We start from the raw sequence: 9,383 nt of genomic DNA, 5'->3' as shown, positions 1-9,383 counted from the left end.
TCCCCGCTGCTGCTCTCCCCTCGGCCTGCCCGCATTATCCTCCCTGCTGGACTCCATCAATAATGCAGCTTCAAGTTCTGGGGAGACGGCAGGGGGCCCCCAGCCCGCTCCCCGCGTCCTGGCTCACACTCCCCGCCCTCCTCCAGGCCCCGGGAGAACACGCTCCTCGGCGCTCATTGGCCCCTGTCTCCTGAGTCCTCCCACCAAGCTCCCGGGCGCCAGTCCCAGGCTGAGGGGACGGGCTGGGCACCCCAAGGCTGGGGCCGGAGGGTGAGACCCGGAGAGACGGAGCGAGGCAGAGGCAGAGGCAGAGACAGACATGCGGAGAGGGAGCAAGGGAGATAGAGGAAGGGCGGAGAGACACTGAGAGAGAGCGAGGGAAGGAGGGGAGCGACAGGGACCCAGACCCGCGAGCCGGGGAGCCCGGGGTGAGGGCGCGAAGGCACCGAGGCACGGGCGAGCCCCGGAGCCCGGCGGGGTAGGCGAGCAGGCGGCCGCCCCCCGCCCCCGCGCCCCCTCCCCTCGCCGGCGCGGTATTTTTATCTGTGCGTGAACAGCCCTCCTGCTCCTCCCCGCCGCACTCGGCCCGCTGTCGCCGCGGCGCCCTGAGCAGCGCGCCTGGACCGCAGCCCCGGACCCCGCGGCGCGCGCCCCGCCCACCGACCACCCGCCCGCCATGGACCCCAAGGACCGCAAGAAGATCCAGTTCTCCGTGCCCGCGCCCCCCAGCCAGCTCGACCCCCGCCAGGTGGAGATGGTAAGGGGGCTGCGCCCCAGCCCCGGCGGCGCCCCCCTCACCCCCGCTAAACACCCAGGCTCCTCTGCGCTCCGGGGTCTGAACTGGCCTGGGAGACGGGGGCGAAGGAGTCCCGGGCCCGCCTCGGACGCGGCGGGGACGTGGGGCAGCGCGTGAAGTTCGCTGGAGACTCGTGCAACTTTTTCCCCCGGGGCCTCGGTCCTGATCCCGGGGCGGGAGAATCCCAGGCGGCCCCAGGGAGAGCAGACGGTCCTCCGGACCCTGCACAGTGTCCTCCTTCCCAAACTCCCACGCGGACCACTGGTGCCGCTCAGATGTGAGAAACATGGTACACTGACCTATTACACAGAGCAGGCCTCCGCCCAGCTGCCCCACGCTCTGGCTTTCTGTCTAGTTCCACCCTGTGTGCCTGGGCTGGGGTCGCCAGAACCTTGTTCTGACCTCTAGACAGAGCCACAACATGGCAACAAGGGTGGGGGGGATGATGACCAGTCATCACAGAAGCCAGAAGTCCTCCCACCGACAACTGAGTTCTCTGGACAGCCTTTCTGGGGACTGGAGGCCTCCAACGGCTTGAGGTGGGGGTGGGGGGTGGGATGTGATGGAGGGAGAGAAGAGGGTTCTGCCCCCCACCCCGCAACTTAGCCATTCACTTGTTGCTGAGATGCAGCTGGCCCCCCACAGTGCAGTGAGAGTGGAGCCAAGTCATTTTGAGGAGAGCTAGGCGGCCATGGGGGCGGGTTGGGTCCCCGGCCCAAGCAGCTTTTGGTCTGGAGGGCAGTGTTGGGAGCTTGGCAGAGGGAGGTGGCAGTTTCAGCTTAATTCACCTGGTTCTCTTTGTGCATTTCCCTGGAGCTCAGAGGGGACCTAATTAACTGACAGTTGGTCTGATTGCCAAGCTGGGGGGAAGGCGGGGGAGTCACTAGGAGTGCTCAGTGCACCCCCCACCCCCCGGTGCAGCTTGGCTCATGTACCAAGGAGGGCAACTTTTTGTTTTTTATGAGGACTGGGTGAAGAGTTCTGGGACCCAGAGCCAGGCCCCCAGAGACCACACCCAGGCCCCTGTGGGTCTGAGGGTCAGACCCACACCTGAGCCTCAGTGTGAGGTTGGAGGTGCCTGCAGTACCAGGCTCAGCCTCCCTCTGCAACTGGACCCACTTTCCCTGGAGCCCTTGAGCTGACCTTAGGTAGGCAGGGCCATGTGTGTGCCATGGCCCATGGGGCATCTTCCACAGCCAGCTTCAGGTCCTGAGGTCTGATGTCTTCAAAAATGAGAGAGGAAGGGCCTTGGTAGGGGAAGACAGAAAGGGAGGTGGCAGTTCTGGAGTAGCCATGGAGTGGGATGGGCGTCAGCTGGGAGCCAGTGATGCATTTTTCTTGTCCCTTCCCTGCCTTGGCATGCTGTGTGACTTTGAGCTCTTTGCTGAACCTCTCTGAGCCTTGGGTTTCACCTTGGTAAAATGAGGGGGTTGGGTGAGCTATGGAGTTCCTTACAGCTCTGACAGGCTTTGATTCAAAGGTTCCCTGGGGACTCCAAAGCACTGTTTGTTCCCTGCTGCCTGGGTAGGGGGTGGGGAGTGGGCTGCAGGTGTCTGTCCTGCCCCACCTCCTCCCCATCTCTTTCTCTATCTTCTTAGATCCGGCGCAGGAGACCAACCCCTGCCATGCTGTTCCGGCTCTCAGAGCACTCCTCGCCAGGTGGGCCCCTACCCTGCCCCCTAGTCCTGGCCTCATCCTAACCCTGATGCCTTCTTGGGGCCCCTGCCAAAGTCCCATGAGTAGGAGACTGAGCAGAAGATGGGGGGGTTAAGGTCTGGGAGCCCAACTCCATTGGGTTCATTTATTGACCAGGCACCTCCCAACACCAGGAGGGAAAGGGCACAGAGACTGAGCCTTTGGGGAAAGTAATTCAGATTCTTTCTCTCTTCTCTCTCTCCCTCTTCTCTCTTCTTCCTGGCTCGGTTCACTGGTGGCCTGCCTCAGAGGAGGAGGCCTCACCCCACCAGGTGAGTTTCCAGGGGCAGCTGGAAGGAGGGATGCCAGGGCCCTTTGTGATGGGCTGGAGGGGATTACTTCCCAGCTAACACACAGTGCCACCCAGGAGGACATTAGCATATCAATTGGCACCTCGGTGAGAGTGCCTGGTGCCAGGGTGCCACCCACACCCTGCCCTTGTCTTTCCTCTGCCCTTGTCTTTCCTCTGCTCAGACTCAGGCTGGGCCTCCAGAACGCAGGGTCCTGATCTGAGCCAGGCCGTGTCTATGGAGCCCCTCCCAAAGCCACCAGTTAGCCTCAGCCTCGGTGCAGGAGGTGCAGGACCCGAGGGGCAGCAGCGCCTGGGCCTGGACCTGAGAACAGAGGCTAGCCCAGTCTGCCTGGGTTGCCTTGGTGGGATGGAATGGAGGGAGGGTGAAGGACAGGGGCCTCTGTAAGCCCATTTAACCTGGTACTTCCCCAGCAGAGAGCCTCAGGAGAGGGGCACCACCTCAAGTCGAAGAGACCCAACCCCTGTGCCTATACACCCCCCTCGCTGAAAGGTACTGTCTCCCACCCATCAGTTGGGCTGTCCCCTTGACCCCTGCAACTGGGCTGACATTGGGTGTGTGTGTGACATGTTGAGCTTTTGTTGGTGGGGACGGATAGTCTTGTGTACCCACCCCAAGCCCTACTTAGAGACCAATTCTTTCTTAATTTGGCCTTGTAAAAGGAAGGAGTCCAGGGGCTGAAAAGGGTGGCATGGGTCTTAAAATTAGGTTGTGGGGTTGAGAGAAAAGAGGTACGTAACAAGTAGGCATCGGCTCTGCACCTCCTTTGCAAGCATGCACTGGACCACCTCCCCCTCCTTCTCCCCGAAGGGCACCTTCTTTGGGCTGCACCCCTTGCTCTCCTCTCCCATTCCCGTGCCGTTTGCACAGGTCTGCACACCGATGTTCCTGCTTCTCCTTTCTATACCAAAAGGCAAGTCATTCCTATAGCACTCACTTATCAAACACCTAGTGTATGCCAGGCCCCCCTGGTGGGTGCTGGGCAAAAATAAGAGTAAGATTTGGCCTCAGCCCTCCTGGGGCCCTTCACCTCAAAGGGTCAGGGAGAGTTACAGAGGAGAGGGTGTTTAAGCTTGGATGGGAAGGCTGAATGAGAATTCAACAGGCAGGCCAGGCGTGGAGGGGCATTCCAGGGAGAGGGAGGAAGGTGTGCAAAGGGAAGCTGGTGTGGAATCACAGGGGGCTTCAGGGCCGGCCTGGAGACTTGGCTTCCAGCGGGGAGCTGGGGGAGATACACCTGGAGGAGAAGGTGGCACAGGTCGGGGTGTGAGGAGGGTCTCTTCCTAACTAAGCCTTAGGATGCCTTCCTACACCCACCTCAGCTCCCACCTGAGGCTCTTCCTGCCTGGCCAGCCCCTCCTCCCACGGAGGCTGGGAGGGAGGGAACCAGAAGGGTGTGCGGAGAGCTCCCTCCGGGGTGGGTTTAATGAGTTCCCAGTGACCAGCCAAGTCAACAGGTGCACCTGTCAGCCTGCCGGCCAAGGTTGGGAGCAGAGAGACTGGGAGGAGAGGCCAGAAGGGCAGGAGCCCTTTCTCTTCCTCAAGGACAGGACGAGGCAGGGACAGCAAGCGGGCAGTGGGTTCAGCTTTTGGAAGGCCTTCCTACCTGTAGGGATGTGGGGAAGGCCAGCCCCTGAAGCAGGCATGAGGGAGGAGGTGGCATCTTCCCAGGAGAGAATATGAGAAATCTCTCCCCTCCCCATCCTGGGCTGGGCTGGGGGCAAGTGCGTGTGAGAGGGAAGAATCACCCTTGGACTCTTGATTGTGAGCGAGGGGCAGAGGGCTGGGGTGAAAAAGATGCCAGAAATGTGCCCCCGCCCCCGTGGCCCCTTTGGGCTGCAACTTAAGGAGTGTCTGAGTGGGGAGAGGCAGGGCGGTGGAAAGGGGCCAGGAGAGGGGTGCAGGGGCTGTGCTGGGGACCTTGGAGCTTAAAAAGGGCCACTTGGGTCGGGGGAACTCAGGTTCCCAGAGCTGGAGACAGAGGGATTAGGAGACAGTTGGGAGGATGAGGGGGAGACCCCAGAGAGCCCTGCGAGGCACGAGGCAGGCGAGGCACGCGGGAGGCGCACGGGCGCCAGCACAGGGCTGCGCACACCTATTGTTGATGCTGTGGCTCACGAACTGAAGAACTGAACTCTCCACCCCCGGCTGCTCGAGCTGCCACCTCCTCTCCTCCCTTCCTCCCTTCCCCAACGCTCAGAGGACCCTTCTGAACCTGCAGGGCACTGTGTTATAGGCTTTGGCTCCTTTCTGGGCAGGGAAAGCATCTGGCAGGGTGGGGGACTTGTAGGTGGAGAAGCTCAGGGCCCCCAAGGAAGGGTGGACACGGAGTCTTGGCTTGAGGGGGTTCTCCAAGGCCGAGCTCTCACACTTGGCTCAAGGTGAAACTTTCCCCAAGGACAGGGTGGGGTAATTTATCGCACTTTTATTGCCTGGGTAGCTTGCCCAGAGCCAGCAGGAGGCACCGGGTGGAGCTCGGGGCAAGGCAGGGCAGCGGGCAGGCACAATGCACCCTCTGTGCCTGGCCCTGAGTTGGCAGGAGAGCGGTGCCCTGCTCCCTACACTGGAGGTTTCCAGCCTGGATCTGCCCCCTCTGGGCTTTCTGAGGGGAGGGGCTGCCTGCGGAGCAAGGAGGAGCTGCAGCAACTGCAGGGCCCAGCTTGTCAGTACCTGGTCTCTGGGCCTTGACTTTTGTGACCCAAATGCTCTAAAATATCACCAGCTCCTGGCCCCCCTGCTGCCTCTGTCCCAGCCACTCCTCCCAGGGTCCCCTCAACCCCTGTCGTTCTCCCAGAGTCCCCCAGCCCTGGCCCCTTTCTCCTAACCCCCTAGTCCTTTCCATCTTTTGGAAACTTCTCTCCAGCTGCCCACACTGTTCCCTTGCTAGGTCCTATCCCAGCAGGCCTTGGTGGCGTTGGGGGGGTGGGTGGTGTTCACTGCTTTCTAGGTCACCGCAGAGGGAGATGAAGCTTGGGGATGTGGGTCAAGATTGTGGGGGCCGCGTCTGAGCACGCCGCATCCCCAGGCACGGACTTCACTGGCTGCAGACTATTATGTCTTCAGCCTCAGAACTGTTCCTACCTCTCAGAGCCTAGGGCAGGGGTGTGTGGAGTAGCATCTACGATGGGGCAGTGCCGGGGAGTGGGGACCCAGCCCAGCATGGGGTGGTGGGCAGGATCGGGGTAACAGTGAGCCCTAAGCAGGCTGGGCACTCCCCTAGAAATTGAAAGGGACACATCCCCCAGGGCCTGGCCCACGGGCCCTGCGCCTTCTCCAGGGGCTGTAGCTGGTGGACAAGCTCCCCAGCCAGGGACTGTTAAGCTGCTGCTGTACCCGCCTGGTCTTGTCCGGCTTGGCAGGAGCTGCCTGGTGCCGGCCTCTGGGACAGCAGCACCTTTGGACAGCTTAGGAGCCAGACGTGATCAGGAGGCTACCCCCTGCTGCTTCTGCCCTGGTCTGGCCCCCAGCAGGCTGGCCTGCAGCTTTTAGCTTTTAAACTAGACCCCTGTGGGGGATTAGCTCTGCCCCAGGCCCACAGGAAGGGGGCTGGGGACTGGCCACATGCCTCTCCCGCTTCTGGGGCCCGGCTGAGCCCTGCCTTCCCGGCCCCCCTGTGCCAGCTGTGCAGCGTATTGCTGAGTCTCACCTGCAGTCCATCAGCAACCTGGGTGAGAGCCAGGCCTCAGAGGAGGAGGATGAGCTGGGGGAGCTGCGGGAGCTGGGCTACCCAAGAGAGGAGGACGAGGAGGAGGAGGACGAAGAAGAGGAGGAGGACGAGGACAGCCAGGCTGAAATCCTGAAGGGCGGCAGGGGGTCTGGTAAGCTGAACGGGCTGTGAAGCCTGGGCTCCACCACCACAGATTATGTGGGATCCTCCCTGAGTGTCCTGGAACACCCCCTCCCGGTTCACATTTTCTCACACATGTAAAGGGCCTCCCCACTCTCTCATCCCACAGGATGCCTTGCACTCAGCCTTACCTGACACCTGGGCTGTTCCTATCCTTGACTCAGTCCTTCTCCCAATCAGGTTTCCTCCAATAATTCCTCTCTTCCCTAAGAATTAAGGCAAGGCCACCTGAGGTTTGAGGCTAGACCCAAGAAAGGACTTCCCATCCACAGCAGTTGGGAGGTGCAAGGAGATGGGGGATAGTGGGGTAAGAGTATCCAGTGCCCCATCGCCTGCATTTCTGAACACAGGATGTGGTCTCTGCAGGGGGGCACAGGGCTGGTCGATAAGTCCTCTCCAGGAACCTGTGGCTCTTTTCCCCTTTTTTATTTCCTAGGCTGGAGGTGAGAGGGTGCCCTCTAGTGTCTAGATGGAGAATGTAGGATTCAAGAACCAACTGCGTTGGCTGCAGCTCCAACCCCAGCTGCCTGGGAAGAGAGGGGCCAGGGAGGGGCATGAAACCTACACAGAAGGCCTCAGAGCTAGAGACCTCAGATCCCCAAATCTCCACAGGGAGTCCCAAGGCCCAGAGAATTCCTAGGCAGGAAGATCTCAGCCCTCCCAGGACTGTTCTTTCTAGGCCCAGGCCATCCACATCTATCCCTCCCAGTGCACCTTAAACGTTTTGGTGCCATTATTTATGGAGATGAAAAGTAGCCAACCACTCCTGCTTGACGTGTCCATCCCTTGCACCTCCCCCCAAAATGGCGTGGGCCTCCTCTCTGCCTTGGCAGCGGGGGCAACGGTCATGGGAGCAAAATCTCCAGCTGGAACAGGTGAAGAGGAGGTGAGAGGAGACTTCCCTTAGGAAAGCATCAGGGCAGTGGGTCAAATGACAGGATGACCAAGGAGCAATATCCATTGGCACCAGTCTTGGAGCAGCTCCTAAGTGCCGGCGCTGGGCTGCAGGGTATGAACTATTATCTTATGTAAGGCAGTCTACACAATTTCCCTCTTACCATCCCCTTCAAAGAGGTAACAACGGACCTATCTAAGTCATATGGCTAGTCATTGCAAGAGCTGTCTTAGTCCAGTGCTCTCTTCACTATACCACGATACCCTCCGAAGGAGCCAGCTGAGAGACTCGGCTCCTGTTCCAGGACAGCCAGATGGATACTCAGAGCCTGTGCTTTTATCCCTTCTTTCCCGTCCCCAGCTGGGCAGAAGACTACTTTTGGTCAAGGTCTGGAGGGTCCCTGGGAGCGTCCGCCTCCTCTGGATGAGCCCCAGAGAGACGGAAGCTCTGAGGACCAAGTGGAAGATCCGGCATTAAATGGTGAGGTTTGGGGGTGGGTGGGGCTGGGGAGGCGGGGCTGGGATATTGGTGGGCGTGGCCAGACCCTAAGTCCTTCTGCTTGCCTTGCAGAACCTGGGGAGGAGCCACAGCGCCCTGCTCACCCTGAACCTGGCACATAGGCACCAGCCCTGCATCTCCCAGAAGTGGCGAGGGCATTGCTGTTCCCCAGAAACCCACTCTGTCCCCACCCTATTTTGTACCCTTCCCCTCACTTGCTAGGGCTGCGGCTTCTGACTTAGAAGACTAGGGCTGGTCTGTGTTTGCTTGTCTGCCCACCTTTGGCTGATGCCCAGAGTCCCTGGGCACTTGCTGCCTGATGCCTACCCCTGCCAGTCATTCCCCCATTCACCCAGTGGGTGGTGGGATGTGAGAGCGCTTGCATTGGGAAATCCAGTAAATGGGGGACAAAGGTTCATCCTTCACAAGTCTACTCCCCAGACCCTCTCCCCTGGGCACAGGAAACCCACAGGGCAGGACCCTAAGATCTGGGGAAAGAGGGTACTGAGAACTTTAAGTGCCCACAGATCCTTCTCCATCCCCTGGGGAATTCCAAGTCACCACCCCTCTCACTGGCTTCTACCAGGGCCCAGGATTCAGGCATCCTTTCCACAGCCTCAACATTTTGGAAATCTTCCCCTTATCAACTGCTCCCCAGCCTGGGTGCCTGGAAGATGGACTGGCAGAGGCTGCTTTGTTGCATTTTGTTTGTGCTTTGATGCCAGGAATGCCGCCTAGTATAAGTCCTTAGGGGGGCACATGGTGGGGGAGCCAGGCTCTCCTTGTCCTCCAGCTGCTCTGCCCCCTTCCCTCCTTCCCTGACTCCAGGACTGAACCGCTCCCATGCTGTAATAAATCTTTGTAAATAACTGCTGAGACTTCTCTTTCAGGGGGAAAGGAGAGGGAGGAGGTAACAGGTTTCCCTGTTACCCTGTGGTGGTCATCCAAGGGTCAGGTCCTCGACCCTAGTGTCCAGTCCTCTAGTTTGGAGCCTTGACTGCTGACAAGCTCCGAGCCATCTTGGGAAGGACCACAGGAGTTCTAGATCCTGCTGGGGATGGCTGAAAGAGGCAGAGGGGGAAGGAAGAGTCCTTCAAGAGTAACTGGATTCCTCCAAAGGGCCTGTCCCCCAGCCCCACAGGCCTCCCCTCAGGAAGATCCCTTTTTCTCCACAGTGCCAGGCCTGTGTGGCCCAATAAGGATGATGCCCCTGGGCTTCTTTCCAACACCCCTACCGTTAGGAATATCCTTTCAGGCCTAACTTTAGCTGCAGCCCCCACTTCCGCCCCTTGGGGGTGGGGCCCGAGGGCTTGGGGGCGGGGCTGCAGTCCTACGCACGTT

General features: G+C 60.0%; 1 protein-coding gene across 2 annotated transcripts; it reads left to right on the top strand.

Moving 5' to 3' along the window:
* Window positions 1-663: 663 nt before the first annotated feature.
* Window positions 664-8,911, top strand: PPP1R1B (protein phosphatase 1 regulatory inhibitor subunit 1B). 2 transcript variants are annotated; one of them, XM_082678295.1, is made up of 7 exons: window positions 664-757; window positions 2,395-2,455; window positions 2,741-2,763; window positions 3,219-3,294; window positions 6,423-6,620; window positions 7,905-8,024; window positions 8,115-8,911. In XM_082678295.1, exons 1-7 carry the CDS (start codon window positions 677-679, stop codon window positions 8,162-8,164), a joined length of 609 nt encoding a protein of 202 aa, XP_082534421.1. In that variant the 5' UTR covers window positions 664-676; the 3' UTR covers window positions 8,165-8,911. The 2 variants fall into 2 exon arrangements, with proteins under 2 accessions (XP_082534421.1, XP_082534420.1); XM_082678294.1 differs by having other exon boundaries at window positions 3,216-3,294.
* Window positions 8,912-9,383: the final 472 nt, after the last annotated feature.

Source organism: Grampus griseus, assembly GCF_964374135.1.
Source record: "Grampus griseus genome assembly, chromosome: 20".
Taxonomy (NCBI): Eukaryota; Metazoa; Chordata; class Mammalia; order Artiodactyla; family Delphinidae; genus Grampus; species Grampus griseus.
The sequence above is the reverse complement of the archived record's forward strand: the minus strand, read 5'-3'. Positions and strand labels throughout refer to the sequence as shown.

What these genes read in the sequence shown, in the direction of transcription:
- PPP1R1B (XM_082678294.1), top strand. Translation starts at nt 677, where the DNA reads ATGGACCCCAAGGACCGCAAGAAGATCCAGTTCTCCGTGCCCGCGCCC. An exon ending in ACCCCCGCCAGGTGGAGATG is followed by an intron (nt 758 to 2,394) that starts GTAAGGGGGCTG and finishes CTATCTTCTTAG; the next exon opens with ATCCGGCGCAGGAGACCAAC. An exon ending in CTCAGAGCACTCCTCGCCAG is followed by an intron (nt 2,456 to 2,740) that starts GTGGGCCCCTAC and finishes GGCCTGCCTCAG; the next exon opens with AGGAGGAGGCCTCACCCCAC.